We start from the raw sequence: 19,905 nt of genomic DNA, 5'->3' as shown, positions 1-19,905 counted from the left end.
CCAATGAACTATGACCTTGAACCCTCGTTAGCAAAGGGAGGGAGAAGAGTGAGCCTACCTTTCAGCTGTCTGTAGCCTAGTTACTGTAGTATTATCATTATATGCTTGTGTGTATGGTGGTGGAGAGGGCATTTTTCGGTGGGAACGTTGTTCATGTTGCTGCTGAAATCTGGGTAAAATACATTTAGAATTTGGATAGGTGAGCAGCTGGGTGTGGCATCTGTCAGGATTGCCAGGAGTTATTCTGTTGATGTGGCTCATCAGGAGGTGTCCCCAGCCTCCTCTCCTTACCATGGGCCTGCCTTTCATACCTCAATTAAAGAGAAGGATCATTCTTCAGCCACGGTTACAGCTGGGTGTTTCCTCCATTGGTGTGATCACTTATGTGTTGTTCTGATTTCTGGGACATAGTTTCTGAGTGCTTAGCTAACAAAGATCCAAACATCTTCCGTTACAGGTGGCACACTTTTGTATTCCACTTACAATAGCTACAAGAATATTCCTTTCTTCTCTACCAGGTGATATTTTTAATCACTGGGATGTCATTAGGTAATAACTTTGCCTTCAATGGTCAGACCAGGGCTGGGCACCATGGACAGCGCCAAAAAGACTGTTTTTTGGCCAAAGACTCAGATGTTCCCACCCCGCCCCAGCCAACTAGACTTTGTGTGCATGAGGAAGGAACTTTCTCTCTCTCTTTTTAACTCCTGTGTCCCTTGCAACTAGAACAACCCCTGACATGTAAAAGGTTCTTAATAATTATGTGCTGAATGAATTACCTGGTTGAATTTTAAGTGCAAAAAAATCTTGTGTTCCAATAGAGAATTATCTTCAAATGTTAAAAGCCACGGAATTTTTGAACAGAAAACTTTCAAAGATTTTAATTAAACTGTTCCTGGAGTGGAACAGCTGAGAATTATGATTATTTCTGGATTTTAATTTTTCTTCATGCCAGATGCACCTATGTTGGCATTTCAGTGATAAAAACAACTTAATTGTATACACCAAAAGCATTTTCAAAAACTTTGCACGGCCATACCAGCAAAGCACTGAAGTGGCCAAAAATCTGTTGGATGCTGCAACGTGGCTCAGAGTCAGATGTTAGATATAACTTTTCTTTTTTTTTTTTTTTTTTGGTATAGATACTATCCTGCTTTTGAGTAGGACGTTTTCAGTAGGCCCCACGGAGATTTTACTGCCCGATTCTTACTAATGTGTGTTTATAGTTCCTCTGCCGTGGAGATTAGAGGCAAATGGTGTCTAACAGCTCTCCTCACGGTTCACAGAATTGCTGGCGCTACGCGTATTCGTTGTGGTGTTGAAACCACCCGTTAGAACTGGACTTTTAAAAAAGAAATCTTTGTGGGAAACATAATAGTATCAGAAAATAAAGCCAACTCTTTTGTGAGGCAGCTCCTATTATCTTTCCATTTTGAGAAATCATTCTCAGTTCAATTGTATTACCATGGTGATGTGTTTGCATTTCAGCAAAACAAAACTGAACCATAAACTAGAGCTCTGCATGCCTAGCTCCTGTCCTAGGGTTTTTATGACGGTGTCTTTATTATTGAATAAAATCCCCAATGTCCTGGCTAAAAATCACAGCAAATAAACAGTTTCTCAGCCATACACAACAATCTGGATTGCTAACCTCAGAATTCTAGGAAATCTCATAAAAGTGAAAAGAAGAATAGATATTAGAGAGGGGTAAAAAAATCAAAAAAGAAATAGCCCACAAATGAATAGAAATATACTTGTTCTCTAAAATAAGATTGTGGAAGTAAACAAACAGGGGAAGACCACTATCCTTGATGAGAATTGGATGTGTGGCTTAGCGCTCTGAGGTCTGAAACAAGTAAACACTACCCGAATTGTCAGCACATGCATCCTCTCTCAAAGGAGAGCTCTTAGAGCCGGCTCCCCTGCCTCCTATTTATGAAATGTATTTTGCTCTTTGGAACAATTGCACATAATTTTGACAACTAAAAGAACTGTACAGGAGGTGTGGTTTGAGTTCCTCAAAAATTCCTACAGTTAGTGCCAGTCGGACGTGGGAAATAGTATTGCATGATACCATCTGCACAAGGAGAAGGAAAACCCACATCATCTATTCTAATCCAAAAAGTGTGAAAACGAGATTTGGACAGATATATACAACTATTCTATCACTTCTGCCCAAATATTGTATCAGACCATCTCTTCCCAGATAACAATTTTGTTAGCCTAAAAACACATTAGCTCAGTCAGATCTGGGCTCTCACAAAGCTTTTTGCTAGCTGCTCTGCCTACTGGTAAATAAGCAATGGGATTTTGCCTAGCAACCCCACCAGGGAAACACAGCTTGACTCCCTAAGTGGTGGGGGAGTTAGGGGGGCAGTTCAAGGAACCCAAAGGCTGTGCCTTTCAGGGACCCTCTGCAGCTGGTTCCTGACACCGCAACCATTAACGGCAATTCTTGTCAGTTTCAGAAGGATGATGAAAAACTTGGGGGAAATTAATTAAAAGGCAAGTAAAAAAGCTTCCAAGATTGTGAGCTGAGACTGTCTGAGAGCTCAGTCCAGAGTCAGCACAAAAGAACCAAGGGAGAATGAGGACTTTTTTCTTATTGAAAAGGAGGTAATTATAGGAGATAATGTATCCAGGAAGGGAAAACCAGCAGTGACCACCTGAAGTTAAACAAAGATTATCTTAAGCCAGATGTGAGGGAACATTTCCTCAATAGCAAAGGGCAACATTAAATCTGGGAATGTCCACATTTAAGGAAAGCCTTGAACTTTTACATCAAAAATGATTGCTAACAATCATCAAGCATTTAGCGGGCACTGTGCTGAGCTTTTACACACTTATTTAATGTTCCAGACAATCCTATGAGGTGGATTTTCTTACCTCCATTTTTAGAGGAAGAAACTGATGCCAGAAAAATCGAGAAACTTGCCTAAGGTCACTCAGTCATTTAGCAGCGGGGATGGGATGTGTCTCAAGCAGGCTGCCCCTAGACGCCAAGTTCTTAAACACCATTTTACCGTAGTAGTGAATGGGTGCAGAGCTAATGAGGATAAGAAGCCCAGAGATCACTGGATGACGTGTTTGTGGTTCCAGCTTGAAAGCTACAGTTTAAAATGTTCAATTAAGGCAACTGTTCTTTTTTTTTTAAGTGTCTAGAGGGCAGCAAAAACATGAGTATTCAGAATAACAGATATTGCCAAAATCTTACACCCATATCTCTTCCTTATATAGTGAAGTATGGGTATACGCAATTTCATACACCTACACACACACGTGCATGCAAGACACTTGATTTCGTAAGTCCCTAAAATACTCCGACGACTAAATTCTCCAAGGATTCTCTGAGCATCACCCTAGGATGTCTGGAGGAAGCAACGCAGTGACATGTTGGTTGGCTTGGGCAGTGAGCAGTGGTGAAATGTTTACCTTGCAGGTAAACTCTCCAACAGATAATGCAATTAAGACTCCACCATCTAGCCTTTGTTACACACCTTCCTCTCCTCTACAAGACAAATGCTGTCCGGTGCCATCTTCCCTTCTGCCCACCTCCTGGAGCCTGGGAATGTCTCCAGCTTCCTCCGTACGTGCTGCTCTCTTTTGCCAATCTCAACCTCATTTGGATTTCAGTTGCATTCGCATCCTAATTTCTGACTTAACTAGTGTCTCACAAACATTTAATTCACTTTAATTTCATTATGCATTTGAGGAGACGATTTACCGAGGGGGAAAATGATGTTCCCATTGCCGGCAATTTGATTAACTGAATGATCTGTGGTAAAAATCTCCTTTTGGGCTTTGGAGTTGTGTACATGTTTACAAACAAAACTAGGCTAATAATAACTAATTTTCTGGATTCTCAGAGGGGCCTTAACTGCCCCCTCAAAGTTCTATAATATCCTATTTGGAAATTCATGAAATGGGTAAAACATTCCTTGTGGTTCTCAGGTAATTTATCTTGTCACAGTACTTTCATTTGTGGAAAAATGGTATTTTCATATGTAGTTTCAAAAATATCAATAAATTATCTTTTTTTTTTTTCTGATGGCTTTTCTGAGGAGATGGGGAGGGAACTATATAAAAGCTTGGATCAATTTATTTTTTCCTGTTCCCACTTTATATACTGAGTACTCTTTTAGGAGTTAGAGAACTTGACTCCTTTTTATAAAGGATTGTATGTCTTTAGCTTTTCCTACGAATATTTAGGGGAATATACTGATCCAGGAACCGGAGTGTAAATAATGCTGATTGAGATTTGTGCAAATAAATATTCTCCACTCTTCCTATCATTTACCTGCCCATTCCATTCTGCCGTATTGAACATACCTGGGACTCAGGACCCCAGGCAGGTGGGACGGATGGTTTTGAGGCATGATTACAGAGAAGAGCAGCCTCTCCACTCCTTTTCCAGCTCTTTTGTCCCTTGGCGTTTTCCAGGGAAGAGGTGGTACTGATGTTTGTCTCCGTAAGTCAAGGAGGAAGAGGTGAATGAGAGGAAGGGACGCAGAATCATCATCAAGCTTCGTATCTTGGAGGCCTAGTCATTGCCTTGGCTAGCGTTTCCTGGTCAAGCCGAGTGGTTGATCGTAGAAGAATCTCTCTTGACCATTTCTGTCCTGGGAAACCTGGCTGACGTGACCCTGCTGTGATGAAAGTTTAGGAATTCCTGGACACTGACAAGGTCGCTCAGGGACAAGTTTTTTTTTTTTTTTTTTTGCGGTTCGCGGGCCTCTCACCGTCGTGGCCTCTCCCGTCGCGGAGCACAGGCTCCGGACGCGCAGGCTCAGTGGCCATGGCTCACGGGCCCAGCCGCTCCGCGACATGTGGGATCTTCCCGGACCGGGGCACGAACCCGCGTCCCCTGCATCGGCAGGCGGACTCTCAACCACTGCGCCACCAGGGAAGCCCTCAGTGACAAGTTTTTATTCTCAGTCTTCCTTCCGAGAGGGGAAACAGGAAGGCCTATTCTTCACGGAGGTTAGTCTGGTTTCTGTCCTTGGAGGAGCACTCTGGCAACTTTGAACTGGTGAATCCTTGAGTAACTTGAAAGTCGGTTTCCATCGCTGCGCACCGGACTGAGATCATGCCAGAATTCGCATCTTGGCTCTGCCCCTAATTAGCAACATTTTATGCAAGTTCCTTACCCTTGTTGGCTTCTTTTTGCATCTGTAAAATGAGGTGTATGAATGCAAAGTTCCCTCTGTACTCTGGAGGTTCTCTGCTAAGTTACTGGAAGGCAATAACTAGAAAATAGATCACATGGTGAGGATTTCCATGACGTAAATGTGTACTTTTGCAGAAACTCAATCTAAGCAATGTACAAAGGTCCAGGCACTCTGGTGTTAAATATATATTTATGATAGTATGTGGCTTTGGTTGAGTAATGGTGCTAGGGTCCCCTGATGACAGTCTGTAAATTATTCAGTTTAGCTGCCATGCCAGTGTTGTCTTGAGTGCCATTCAATGGAACACCAGTGTGCCTCCAGTCTATCTCTGGACTCCATGGGCATGATTCTTTGGCTAAACCCCAAGCTAAGTGGGGTTTCTTGCCCAAGGACCCCTAGACCCCCTGAAAACTTCTGAATGTGCATTTCTCTAGGAGAGGGTCCACAGCTTTCATCAGATTCTCACAAAGCTGCCCATGACCAAAGAGAGGTTCAAAGCCACTGATGTTTTTTTCTCTACCTCTGTCTTCCAAATCCAGGGTGATGGAGCTGACTTGCCTCTCCTTCTTTCTCTTTTGCTGTTCTTTAGAAAAAGCAAGTGAGTCAGACCAAGATCCGGGTCATCTCGACCATCCTGTTCATCTTGGCCGGCTGTGTTGTGTTTGTGACAATCCCCGCTGTCATTTTCAAATACATTGAGGGGTGGACGGCCCTGGAGTCCATTTACTTTGTGGTGGTCACTCTCACCACGGTTGGCTTTGGTGATTTTGTGGCAGGTAAGCACCCTGGGCATCCCAGTTACCAGGGCCCTGGTGGGGAAAATATTCTGCCGGCAGTGCTTTTCCAAACCATGAGAAAAGATGTGGGAGAAGCAAATGAAAAAGTCTCAGCATCACTGCTGCTGTGCACAGGCTTGCGATGTAAACAGCAGCGGGCTGCTGCCTTGAAAGGAAGCCAGCCTCTCCCTCCCCAGGTTGCAGAGTGTCCTTATCACCATATGAATTATGAGTGAAATGAATTTCTCATTGGATTTTGGACTTCTGAATTGTATTAAGGCTGCTTGAATCAGTTGATAAAGGCTATATTAGCAAGTGGCAAGTACGAAACTCTGGAGAAATTAGCGTAGAGTATAGTCTGCAGTGATCTGCAGATTAAGCTGCCTGATGCTGAGGTGAGAGCCGCTGTCCCGGCAGAAGTTGTCCTGGGCATGTCCGGATGCAAGACTTAAGACTCAGGTGACCTACCAGGAGCTGAAAACTGCCCCGAGGGAATATAATATTATAATGGCTTCTGCATGAATGTATATAGGAGAAATAGCCTTCATTGTAAAAATAAATGCCAATGAACTGTGCTTAAGGAAGCAAAAGAAAACCACCATCAAATGCATCTAGGGACTGGGAGCTTGAAAATTGAGATGAGATCTGACATCTTACGTGGACCGCTTTCCGAGCGTGGTAGGAAGGCAGGAATAGAAGGAGGAGGCCATCCTTCTCCTTCCTAATGGAATAGTTCTAGGTGGTCAGAGAGTCGGTCATTTTCTACTTCAAGAAGTGAACACTCTGACCAAGCAACTCTATCATAAGTTATACATTTATAGAGGACAGGGATCTCCTCTCCCGGAATCTGGAAAACAGAAAATTCTGGAGAGGCTGTGAAGGCTGGTCAGCAGGTGCATGGGTGTGTCTCCAGGTTAATTCTGGAGTGATTTTGTAGCTATTCCAACTGGGAAGAGGAAGACTGAAGTCCACTTTGTAGAAATAGCGTTTTAATTTTTTCTCCCTTTTTATTGGCTAAGGACTAAGAACTGCAAAGTCAAAGGGATTAAAAATTGTTTACAAAGAGCCCGAGGCCTGGGACTCCACCAATCTTTCCTTATGCACAGTGCTCAACCATTGTGCAGATCCTCAGCTTGGGCAAGAGGTCACTTGATGCCATTTGATGAGAGGCCTGAAGCTCTGGAAAGACACCACACAGAGAAATGAGGAAAGTAAGAGGAACAGCTGTCTGGTTAATTCCTTAGCATCACCCATAGCTGCACTGTGGGAAAACTCAGCTGAGGTTCCAGTCCCAGGTAAACACATGTAACGGCAGCTGCAGTTTAGAGCTATTTCACCAGCATCTTTTTTCTTTTCTTTTTTGTGGTACGCGGGCCTCTCACTGTTGTGGCCTCTCCCGTTGCGGAGCACAGGCTCCGGACGCGCAGGCTCAGCGGCCGTGGCTCACGGGCCCAGCCGCTCCGCGGCATGTGGGATCCTCCCGGACCGGGGCACGAACCCGCGTCCCCTGCATCGGCAGGCAGACTCCCAAGCACTGCGCCACCAGGGAAGCCCTTCACCAGCACCATTTGCACTCTGTTGTGCTGCAGAGCCCCCTGTGCTAACACTGGCCTGTCTGGAGGGCCGTCTTCTGGAGGGCACTTATGGTAAACCCTGCTTTCTAACCAAGCGCTCAGTTCCATCTGTCAACCTGTTAATCTGGGGCACAGATAGCACAGCCTTGGGAGTATGAGATTTAAAAAATTACTTGTGATTTAAATTTGTTATTTATCCTTATGAGCCACCGTGGGCTGTGGCTACAGTAGCGCACCAGCACTTGAGCTGATGTTTACTTACCTGGTAAGGCTGTGACTGCCACTAGCACTGTTTTTTTTTTTTTTTTTTTTTTAATGACCTTTAACAATGGAAGATTTTAATGGAGCAAATGGGCAAATCTACAGAAAAACACATAGAATTGTTAGAATGTTTTAAAGTCTGTTTTTGTTGTAACTGAGTGAGAGAAAATGGATACGTTTTCCCCATGGGTTTTTGATAACGGTGGTTGTACATGTAAGTATGTGTCCCACAGAGTACCTTTCTTTTTTTTTCTTTTACTTTTTATTTTATATTGGAGCAGAGTTGATTAACAATGTTGTGTTAGTTTCAGGTGTACAGCAAAGTGATTCAGTTATACGTATACATGTATCTATTCTTTTTCAAATTCTTTTCCCACTTAGGTTATTACAGAATATTGAGCAGGGTCCCCTGTATAGCACTGTTTTAAATCCCTTACTCACCGCAGATTACAGAGCCATATTTCCTTTGTCCTGAAGTCTCCGCAGACTCGGGTCTTCTATAATTCACGGTGCTGACTGCAATTGGACCAGGCCCTTCTAAACTGCAGTTTCCAGGGCTAACATAGACCAATCTGAAGAATGCATGCCTTAGAACACTGGAAGTATGTCACAACCTTTTGGCAATACTTTTAAGAGCAAAAGGGAAGGATGCCCGTCATTTTAAAAGATACATTAACAAGAGTTGATGGTTGCTGTGACTTGACAGGGCATCAATTCAGAAATATCGGTCAGAACATCAGTCACCATGCAGGATCAAGTGCTGGTTTATTTTGTAGCAGGCTCACTTTAGGACAGTCTAACAACATCACAAGCATTTTGGACCCTGCCTGGGAGCACATACTGAGTTCTGCATTCCAGGCTAGCAGCTGATAAAGGAACAGGCAGCCTTGTTCGCTAGCGCACCCTAGTGACAGTCTTTTTTGGGTGATGGTGACTTGTGAAGGTAAATATTTATTTTTAGATAGCTCCAAGGAGAAAGCTGCAGAGTTCTCTAGCCTGGCGCAGAGATGAAATGAACCTCGAAACCCACTTAATGTTGCAGAAACTCCAACTGTATCCTGGAGAAAGCTGAGTGGGGAGAGTTGCCTGAAAGGGCAAAACAAGGCAGCTACACCAAACCGAGGGGGGTTTAACCAACAGAGCCCTTTAGCAAAATTTGGAGTTCTAATTTTAAGAAGTGGCTGTAGCTATGGAAACCTCGCGGGCGGCGTTGCAAAGTGGGTTTGGTCACCCCGCAAAGAGCCACAAGCCACAGTGCCTGCCCAGCTGCCTTTGGGAGGTATTCTTGATACCATAAGAGCTCAGTATGGATTCAAGGATGCTAGATGAGGTTACAAACATGCCCCAGTGGGAAAGTCCAGTGATCACTCACCATGTGGTACCATAATTGCCAATCCATGGTCCACGTTGGTTGTCTTAGAAATGGCCACCTGCCTGCTTCAGTGGGCAACGACATCTCACAGAGTGAGAGCAAGGCTGTTAGTTATTTCATGGAGCTTCCTTACTTCTTTAGGAGAGGGTGCTGGGCTTGGAATCTCTTTGCATGGCTACCTTAGGCAGTGCCTGTAGGAGGCCTAGAATAAATAGGCTAATTACTTGGAATAATGACTGCTCCTTTCAATGGGACAGCAGTCAATGCAGTCAGGCAACTAGTCAATTTGGTCTGATGGATTTTTACTGTAATCCCTATTTGTAAAGGGATTGAACTAGCTGGCCTTGAAGGTCCCTTTTCGTTCTAGCACGGTGATTCTAATTGCTCAGTCTAACTGACCCTATGGATTAGCATCATGTGAACACCATCCCTTGGTTAGCACTATTGCTTGGGTCCGAGTCTCAGGAATACCATTAAGTCTAATATTACTTCCATACATCTACTCATCTCTTGGTTCATGCATGTGTGCTTAAGAAGGACATAGTTCCAAGAGTTCCCAACCATTCGGGATTTTTTAATGATATTTTATGTTTATTAAATTTAAGGCAATTTAAGAAAAACTTGACAACCGGGCCTGCTCTGTTGTCCTCTAATTCAAGTCATTCATCGTCAAGCTCAGGTTTAGACTAGGTGGATCAAGTTGGCCACTGAATATTTTTTGTTACGGGTATTATGGTTAGTGGTCAAGATTCAGAGGAAGTTAAGCCACAGGTCAGGCCACTTTAGGGAAGAGACACGTCTTTTCCTTGCCATCCCACCGATGTCACATTGCGTATTACAGCAAGCCTAGTAGCTGTTAGATGGTGATGGATGACATTTCTGCTACACAGACTGGGATATGTTTGCTCTGCGAAGACTATATACTAGATCCTGGTTAAAGTAACATTTGGTTGTTTTCAGGGGGAAATGCTGGCATCCATTACCGGGAGTGGTATAAGCCCCTAGTGTGGTTTTGGATCCTTGTTGGCCTTGCCTACTTTGCAGCTGTCCTCAGTATGATCGGAGATTGGCTACGGGTTCTGTCCAAAAAGACAAAAGAAGAGGTAGGACCCCTTTCCAGATTCTGTGAATGTTCCTGAGATCAGATAGGCTCGTGTTAAGAATTACCTATCTCTATTCTGTGGGCTAGACTGTGTCCTACTAAATGGAGGGCTTCTAGGCTTCCTCGTTTTGAATCCTTGAATTGTTTTAAACGCCAGGCTAAATGGAATAGCAGTTATTTCTGGATCCTTTTTTGGCAGGTGCGAAAATCTGATGACCCACCAGCCCACAGCTCCTGGAAAGACTAGTAAACAACAACTTATTTTTAAAAAAAGAAATGAAAAGAAAAACAAACAAACATAACAGAGGTAGATTACATTTGAGGGAGGTGTGCAGTTGTCCCCGATCAGCAAATATGTGAATTTTTCTCAATTCCATATGAGACTGAAGTTACTGAACTGTGGCTGGCCGTGGGGAAGTGAACTCAAGGGGTCCCTTTCACTTATGCCCCCTCTTGGTTATCAGATCTGTAGAAACAAGTATATCTCTGTAGCCAGGGGCACACAGTCTTTCCTTCCTCAAATAAATGTGCATGGAAACCTACACAGAGGCAAGAAAAGGAAGGCATAAAGAGGAAAGGTAGATTTTGTTTTTTTAAAAAAATGTCCACGTAGTTCATCTGGAAAGAGAGGAAAAGAAATAAGAAAGAGGGAGGGCAAAGTAAAGAGAAGGAATGTGCTAAAGAAAGGAAAGGAGATAAAACCCAAAGAAACACAAAGAGGGGCAGCCTCTTTAAGGGTGACTGTTCCCTTCCCAGAACGTGGTCATTTGATGTGGAAGGCCCCAGGAGAGCGTTGTTGAATGGAGACGTATCCCAGATCACTCCTGGGGGCAATGCTTTAATTTTCCTGGCTTGCATAAGCCATGCCAATGCACTCTCCAGTCCGATTCCCCAGATAGCTAACTGGCCTGCTGAAAATCAGCTATAACGAAAGAGAAAGCCACAACATAAATACTGACGTTCCTCAATCCAAAAGTCCGAGTTACTCATCTGTACAGGAAAGCATGAGACTTTAACTAATAGCCCTGCTGAAAAAGAGCCCAGATTTGGGATTGATCCTCATGCAAAACTTCACTCTAAGGAAGTGTGTTCTGTGGGCTTTGGCAGAACACGCCCCCTTCCTGCACCTTGACCCTGGAAGTTTGGTTACCATGTGCCCTGGAGGGTCTTCTTAAACCAGGGTTAGCACAAGGCCATAGCACGGCCCAGATATAGGGTGATCACCTTGACCAGTGTGCCCAGGACTGAGGACTTTCCCTTTTAAAAGCGCGACATTCCCAGGCTAACTGGGACAGGTGGGTCACCTTTCCCAGATAGAGATGGATCTTGGAGGGACAGGGAAGGGCAAAGGACCTGCTGAACACCTGCTTTGTGTCTGCTGAACGTGCTAGATGCATGCCTGCCTCACGTAACAGGAAAAACCCCGTGAGCTAGGCACGACCGCCCCGGAGTTATGCTGGAGGAACGAGGCCAGACGATTAAAAAGGGGGCGGAAACAACGGGAACTCGGGCCTGTCCGACTCCAAACATTGATCTCTGCCCCAGAATGCCAAACGCCTCTCCTCCTTCAGTCACGGTCTCCAGATCTCAAGCTTCCATCGGGTTCCCCAGCAGGTGTGCCTTCCCGAGCCACGTTAGACCCGAGCCATTCGGAGGTGGGTGTCTAGGCGGCAGGAAGGGGGAGGGCAGAGGTAGCATCCCGGCCCTCCCGCTGGGCGATGCGGGGCCCCGCCGCGGCCTCCTTCCCGCGGGGACACCCGAGGGCTGCGCGCCTGGGGCGGAACGCCGAGGCGGAGGAGGATGCCTCAGCGCGTGGCTGTTTTCCCATCTCTCCGCCAGGTGGGTGAAATCAAGGCGCACGCGGCCGAGTGGAAGGCCAACGTGACGGCGGAGTTCCGGGAGACGCGGCGGCGGCTGAGCGTGGAGATCCACGACAAGCTGCAGCGGGCGGCCACCCTCCGCAGCATGGAGCGCCGGCGCCTGGGCCTGGACCAGAGGGCACACTCGCTCGACATGCTCTCCCCCGAGAAGCGCTCCGTCTTCGCCGCCCTGGACGCGGGCCGCTTCAAGGCCTCGTCCCAGGACAGCATCAACAACAGGCCCAACAACCTGCGCCTGCAGGGGTCCGAGCAGCTCAACAAACACGGGCAGGGAGCCTCTGAGGACAACATAATCAACAAGTTCGGGTCCGCCTCCAGGCTCACCAAGAGGAAGAACAAGGACATCAGAAAGACCTTGCCCGAGGATGTTCAGAAGATCTACAGGACCTTCCGGAATTACTCCCTGGATGAGGAGAAGAGAGAGGAGGAGGCGGAAAAGGTGTGTAACCCGGACCACTCGAGCACGGCCGTGTTGACTGACTGCATCCAGCCGCAGGCCGAGATGGAGAATGGCGTGGCCCCCACGGACACCAAAGACCAGGAGCGCGAGAACAACGCATTACTTGAAGGCAGAAACTAAACGGTAAGGACATTGGACTTGACCCAGCGTTGTGGGTTTTGTTTGTTTGTTTGTTTTTTAATTCACCCTGAGACACGTGCCTTAAACAAGACTTCTCGTTAGTCCGAAATTACATAGCATCGAAGAATATATTTCACTGTGCCATAAACGACTGAGAAAGCTTGCTCTGCCCAAAGGAATCAAAGAACAAGGACTTCACTTTCCATCTCGACCGCAGGACACCCAGGGAGCCTTCGCAGGCATAGGAGGTCACGGCCGCAGAGGTCAAGGGCACGTCCAGGCGATGCTGTGCCCCAGTGAAGCGCTGCCCCGCTCTGGCGGGTAGAAAAGGGCAGCTATTCCTTAGACCAGCCGTCTGAAAGGAACAGGTGTGTCTGTTAAATGGAGTCATTTCCTGAACCTACTGTTAGCGATATGTGCGCACACAGAAGGGGACTGGATTGGGGTGTGAAGTGGTACTTGTAACTTGGGTTAGAGTGGACATTTTAGAATGTTGCTCTGAGCTCCAGTTTTGATACAAATGGTTCAGTGCATACCTAGCCTTTCTAAGCTCCAAATGAATGTCCTTGGGACCCGAGAGCACCTGGAATTTGTTGGAAGCAGATCAGAGCGCACATATTAAAAGGTGCAATTGCTTTCCTCATTACAAAAGAAAAACAAATCACAAACATATCACACTGTGGATATTACCTTAACCAATGGCAGAAGCCTACTGAATTTTGTCTTTCTCACCGGGGCAGGTGTCCCAAAGAACATGCAAGCATTGGTGAGAACTCAGCCTCAGCCGCTGCATGATTACAGGCAAAAATCATGCATCTTCCTCAGTGGGTGCAACGGTGAAAATAAACCGGCTTTTGAAATGTTCATGTTCACTTTTCCAGTGGAACTTCTGTTACAATTTGTTTTGATAAGAGGGGGGAAAATACCAAAACTATTGCCTTGCACGATGCCGGTGGCTTACTGTTCTGTCTAGCTGATCCTAAATTTTTATAGACATCCTGCATGTCTGAGACACACCAAGGAGGACCATGGCATCATTCCATCTCAGGGCTTCTTGTCCCTTTGGGTGTCTTAGGGTAGACATAGTGACCCGAGGCCCAATCTTGCTATCTGCAAACAAAAGGAAAATTAATCCCTCAACCAACCCTTGTACAAGGAGATTGAATTGTTTTCATTGCTTGCAGCTTAAGTGCCATTATTGCCATTTAAAAAAAATAATACTTAAAAGAAGTATTTGAAAGATTTCACTTTCCTGTGTGGGTGTTCCTTTATTCCGAAAGCATCACTTATTTTCCTTTGCTCCTTTCTCTCCTCACACCTGCTAGTCACTAAAATTGGAACACCACTGGGATTGATTGTTTCTAGGCAAAGAGTAACCAACAAGGGGTGATAATTATGATTGTTCCATGAGGTTAGAACATCCAGTGAAGGAAAGGGGGGAGTGGCTAGTCATAGGTTTGGAGAGGAAGATTCTAAGTGAATTTTTATCAGAAAGGGAAAAACACGTACTAGGCCAACCAGCCTGTGTGCGCCTCAGCCTTTTTCAGAGTTGGCTGGCCGTTACGCGGGTTCAAACTTAGTTATTTGTGCCACACACTTAAGCATTTGGGCCTGGCAACACTGGGAAGTTGCTGGTTATGGACCTCCCAGGCTCGGTGCCACTGTTTGCAGATGTCACATAACTAATACAGAGAGGAGATTTATCACAAGATCACAGGACTAGCAGAGACTTCCAGAAACCATCTAATGCTTTCTGGGCTTTCAGGGAAAATTATACCCACCACATCCTTGACTACTGGAACCATGGCAGACCTCTTCCTGCCCATTTCCCCCAAATACACAGCTCTCCCTTGTCTAGAACACATGTAGCCCTCTGGCCCCCGCCCCCCACCCCCCAATTTTAGGCTCTACTTAAAGTTTTGGCATTGCTTTTGGAAAGGAGCCAAATAAGAATCAAGTTTGATGAGACCCCTCCTGTCCGAGGTCGGTTTCGGTTAACGCCTCCACGGGGCTGTGGCTCACTGGTGACATCCTGTATCCACATAGTAATAAATAGACACTTGGAAAACAACGTATATGCGGGTGTGGGTGTTGGTTCTTGTGGGAATCATTCCAGCCTGACATAAAATGTGTTTTAAGAAATTGGTAGATAACTGGGGCTTTTCTTATTCTGTCAAGTTAAAAGCTTCCTGATTAAACTGTCCAAGGATCTCATTCATTTGGGTTTCCGCCCTCTGTTACTTGGTACCTTCTTTATAATAGTGGGTTAAAATTCTAGACCCTATAGGCAGATCTGGCCAAGTGGCTTCCCTGTCTTGTATCCAGTGGCTTCCATGGGCCAGGCTCTAGATGAGGTACTTTATGGGCGTGGGCTCACTGAAACCTCCCAGCAATACTCTCCGGGAAGTGTTTGGAAACCCATTATACAGTTGAAGACACAGAGGCTCAGGGAAGCTAAGTGAGTAACTTACTTAAGATCACACAGCAAGAAGGTGGTGGAGCTGGTATTCAAAGTCTGTCTGACCAAAGTCTGCTTTTGACTTTGCTACAGCGTCAGTGTCATGCACCCTTGTGAGTGTGAGTGTGTTTGTGTGTGTGTGTGTGTGTGTGAATGTGTGTCTTTCTAGTTTCAAGGACACAGCATACAGAGGTGGGGAGAAGATCTTTACTGCCAAGACGGTATGAGGTCTTTGTGTAAGCATGGCCTAACGAGTTGCCCTTGCAGACGCTGATTGGACATTATTTTGGTTTTAGTTTTGGGAATGCTGTAGGTGGCATCCTTTCTGTATTGTTAAAAATGCCCTTTGAAAGCACGCTTTTGCACTTTACTTGCTTATCCTGCAGGAACTCGGCCTACAGCTGGAATAAAACAATTCAAAGCTCTAAGCTGCACACTTTACCAAACAGAACAGGCGTTGGTGTGTGTGTAAATGCTCGTCCAGATGAGTCAGATCACAGTAATATGGAGGGATCGAAAATAGCCCTTGCCTGGGAGTTCCGCAAGTACAGATGGGGCCGAGGCCCTGATGAATAAAGTCGAAGAAGAGCCCACCCTTTGTGGAGATTGACCCATTAGCTCTGTGGACAGAGTGTTTGACAAGCTATAACGTACTCTCCAGAGGAGAAGCTGAGACTTCACTTCATGTGTACAAGCTAAGATTTGGGGGGAGGCCAGTTGTTTTGGAGTTGCTTGAAAGTTACCTTTTTAAGATAGGACCAAGTAACACGTAGAATTTGCGTGGATAAGGCAAAGCTGCTACAAATTCTACATACGCGTCGACACAGCCCCGTCCTTCCAACCTGCATTCCCCACCCCACCGTCAACCTGGAGAAAACGTTTTGATTTTGCACATGGATAGAGCACAGGGGCAGTAACTTCAGTGCGCAGTGTCCGTTGTTTCTCCTGGTAATTGGGTATTGAATTTCTCCTCCACATGGATGTGGTGAGAACCAAGGGACAATTTGGAGAGACTTCAGCTCAACACTCAGTCCTAATCCAATAGTGACTCTAGGACTTTATCACTTTTGGGGAAGGGCCTTACGTGTGTGTAGGTACGGGTGTCCCCGACCTACAGCTAAGGTGACTGGGACTGTTTGTCTGTGCTCCCCAGTCCCAGACTGTGATCTTGGGCCCCTCAGGCCCCTTGCCTATATCTCTGTTACCTCGTCAGCACATCAAGGGAGCGGAACACAGCTAAGCGTTAAGGTCCCTTTTAGTTCTGCAGTTCTCTGACCAAACACTCCCTGGTCCATGAGTTAATTACATTTATTAAGAACATTACTACCTGGGTTTGTAAACACTGACTAACGGGCCCCACTCATTTTAGGCGAAGATGAGAGCTTAGTCTCTTGCCCTCTGGGATTTGTTTTCTTGGTGATTGATGGAGACCAGATGTATTTGGGAGCCTGGTATCCACATTAGGTCCGTGCCCTGTGTAGACTCTCTCTGTCACCTTACAAGCACACTGTCACCTAGGGGACTCATGCCATGTGGGCATTTTTTGCATGGTGTTAAGACTAAAGCATTTTAAGCTGTTTTTATTTGCAGTCAATTGTAGTAAAGTTTACCTTTGATTACTTTATGAATTCATATACTATAGACAGACATTTCTTACTCAGACGCCTACACACACACACACACACACACACACACACACACACACACAGAGGAAATGGCTGCTTTGGGTTCTGTGAGGACTGTTCCATGTTGAAAGTCCTAGTTGTACCAGATGTTAGCAAACCACCCTTGCCTCCCTCTGAGATGATGCTTCTTGGCTGAGTCGATTGTCGATGCTGCTCATATATTTGTATGCTTAGTTTGGGGGGTTAGTGAGAATGTGGCCAGAATTTGGGTAGGTCAGATTTTTACTCACTGTATTGGGTAAGAATGTCGACCATTCCAATGTGTACTGTGGTTTCTGAACCATAGGAAAGGCATAGGAAAACAAACAAACATGCAGAGGCTCTCTAAAAAAAAAAAGATAAGAAAAGCCAGTACTGCATTTCATGTCTCTGCTTCCTGCATCCCGCTGATGTCTTAAGGGGGGAGGGTGATATACTTTCTCACAGTTATGATGCAACTGTGTGCAGACAGTGGCTGCGTGAGCGGAGGGAACTCTTGGTGGTAGAGTGTAAGAGCTAGTAATGGCCTTGGAAAATACAGATGGCAACTCTGTGAAACACAGGTGACTTTAATTTGGCTTTGTGGGTGCTGTGAATTCTGCGTATGGAAACACTGGAATAGCATGCTGATTCCAGGGCTGTAAATAAAGTCCTAGCCTCTGTCCTTGCATGAGGAACCAGCTGCTTTGTACTTACTTCACCACCCCACCCACAGGCCATGGAAACCTCAGTCCTCCCAGGGCGGTCCTCATGTCATGTGACATCGGTGCAGTGGCAATGAGGAGAAATAAGAGGTGTCTCTGATTTTACCGAACGTGATCGTTTTCACAGGTGCCTAAGAGATTTGGAATCTTTCTGTTCTCAGTTCTTAAGTGAAAAATCTCAAATAGTTCCCTGTGCATTACGAAAAACCCAAAAAACTCCTTGACAGCATTCCCACTCCATCTCTACAGCGGTCTTGCGCTGTCCAGGACAACCGGGAAGCCTCCACTCTGCCATCAGGGCTTGAGGTGAGAACGTGCAGGGGTGCGTAGAAGCGATATGCAAACCCACCCACATGCCAGCCTCTGGTCTCTTACCCATCCCAGAGTCATAGGCAGGGGACCCCGTGACAACGATGAACCCACGTGTGGAGGTGTTTTACCTAATTTTCTCTCTGTAGGATTTCATGGTGCTTTAAAAAAAAAAAAAAAGGCATTTTACAGAAAATAATGCAGGGTGGGGGGAGGAGGGAATTTCGTAATGTTCTTAGGAAAAGTACAAAAGCAACTTTGCTTGTAACATTTCAATAAGCTGTGCTGCTATTGTCTTTATTTGATGATGTAATTTTTTTTTCATTGATGGAGAAAACTGCAACAAAGACCTTCTGGAAGATCCAATCCGATGTCTCTCCTGTTTTCCTTTCTTTTGTGGGCCAAACGTGGTTCAGAGTGGCTGGGTTGGGAGCTATACTCAGGACTGCAGGTCATCTGGGGCATGCCTGGCTGGCATTCATCGGGGCAGAGCTGATGGAAACTCGCTGTCTTGCGGGCAGGGGAGCCCACAGCAACCCAAGAAGAGGAATCTTAACCCAGTATGGTTACTGCGCATTTACTTTCACCTCCCTCTTTTTATCTGGTCCTGATTGCATGTTGCTGGGGGTCAGACAGCATGTCACATTTTCTAGGTGAAACACTGAATTTGGACATTGTGACAAGTCTGCCAGTATAAAATGGACAACTCCTGGGGTGCCAACACTTCAAGCTGTATCTGATTTTGCCCTTGCTATGTGTCCACCAAGCATGGGCTTGTCATGATGGGTAGAGATAAAATGCCCACCATTTCTGAGCACCTATTACCTACCAGGTACTCTGCTAGGCAGTTTACAAACATGCCATTGGGTCTTCCAAACGAAACAAGTTGGGTTTCTTCATTTTGTAGATGCAGACTTTGAGGCTCAGAGAGAATAAGACACTTCGAACCCAAGTGAGTCAGCTCCAAACCTGTTTCTTTCACCAGATCACGCAGCTGCGAGGGACATATGCTTTGAGTACTTTTCCAGTAAAGGTGATGTGGCTCTTTCTGACTTGTCTGCAATGTCTCTCTCATCCTGTTTGTGAGAGAGGCGTGCCATGAGGTCAAAGGTGAGTTCCCAGCTGCAGGACTAAGCAAGGCCAAGTGGCTGCCGCGGTAGCCAAAGCCAAGAACTGCACCCAGGCTAACCCAATGCGACAACTGGTCATGGGTGGGCGGGGACGGATCCGTTTCATATTTTTATTGTTTTCATGGGCCTGGGGCATGGTGCATGGTGCGTAGTAGGAATTCAAAATGATCTTTCCAAAATACAAATTGGTCTGTGGCTCTCCTTGGCCCTCAGGATAAAACCCCAAAGCTCTGGTCTATCCCAGGCCCTGCGTGTATTTCTGCCTCTTTGCACACCAGTCTCTGCCACCACAATTTTGGATTACTTGCAAGCTCCCCAATGGTCCATGCTTTCTTCTTCTGTTGCCAGGTCTTCGCACATGCTGTCCCTTTCGGAAGTCCTCCTCATTTATGTGCCACCTTCCCCATCCCACCACCACCTGACTTCTTCAAGTCTTTCAGTACTGAGCTGAAGAGGTACCTGTGGGGAATCTTCCCTCACTCGTCCCCTTCCCCTCAGAGTGAGTTAGCTGCCTTCAACACAGTGGGCTCCCCTCAACTCGAGCGTCTGCTATACTGGATTTAACAGCTGGTTCCCTTGTCTGGTGCAGCTGAAAAGCTCCTCAGGACAGGAACTCAGCCTCTCATTTTCATTCCCAGCACTGCGCACTACCTGATACAGTATAGACACTCGAATTATTGGTGGAATAATTTTAGTACCCTTCATGATAGCACATTTGCATCCTTCAAGGCAGATTTAATTTTTTCGTGAATTGGAAATCATTTGGAGCCAAGACTGGTGGGATAAGTGATTTATCCAATTCTTGAGTATCATCTTGGTCAAAATCAAGTTTGCCGGGCTTCCCTGGTGGCGCAGTGGTTGAGAGTCCGCCTGCCGATGCAGGGGACACAGGTTCATGCCCCGGTCTGGGAGGATCCCGCATGCCGC

At 45.9% G+C, this 19,905-nt stretch overlaps 1 protein-coding gene across 1 annotated transcript in view; it reads left to right on the top strand.

Moving 5' to 3' along the window:
• Positions 1-18,212, top strand: part of KCNK10 (potassium two pore domain channel subfamily K member 10) — a 142,325-nt gene extending 124,113 nt beyond the window's left edge. Inside the window, exons 5-7 of the mRNA XM_022576367.3 lie at positions 5,758-5,944; positions 10,112-10,254; positions 12,093-18,212. Coding sequence (XP_022432075.1) covers positions 5,758-5,944; positions 10,112-10,254; positions 12,093-12,713 — 951 coding nt within the window. The 3' untranslated portion in view covers positions 12,714-18,212. The remainder of the gene's footprint in view (positions 1-5,757; positions 5,945-10,111; positions 10,255-12,092) is intronic.
• Positions 18,213-19,905: the final 1,693 nt, after the last annotated feature.

This window comes from Delphinapterus leucas, chromosome 2, assembly GCF_059928025.1.
Source record: "Delphinapterus leucas isolate spDelLeu-1000000601 "Yukka" chromosome 2, BTC_Dleu_Yukka2, whole genome shotgun sequence".
In the NCBI taxonomy this organism is placed as follows: Eukaryota; Metazoa; Chordata; class Mammalia; order Artiodactyla; family Monodontidae; genus Delphinapterus; species Delphinapterus leucas.
The sequence above is the reverse complement of the archived record's forward strand: the minus strand, read 5'-3'. Positions and strand labels throughout refer to the sequence as shown.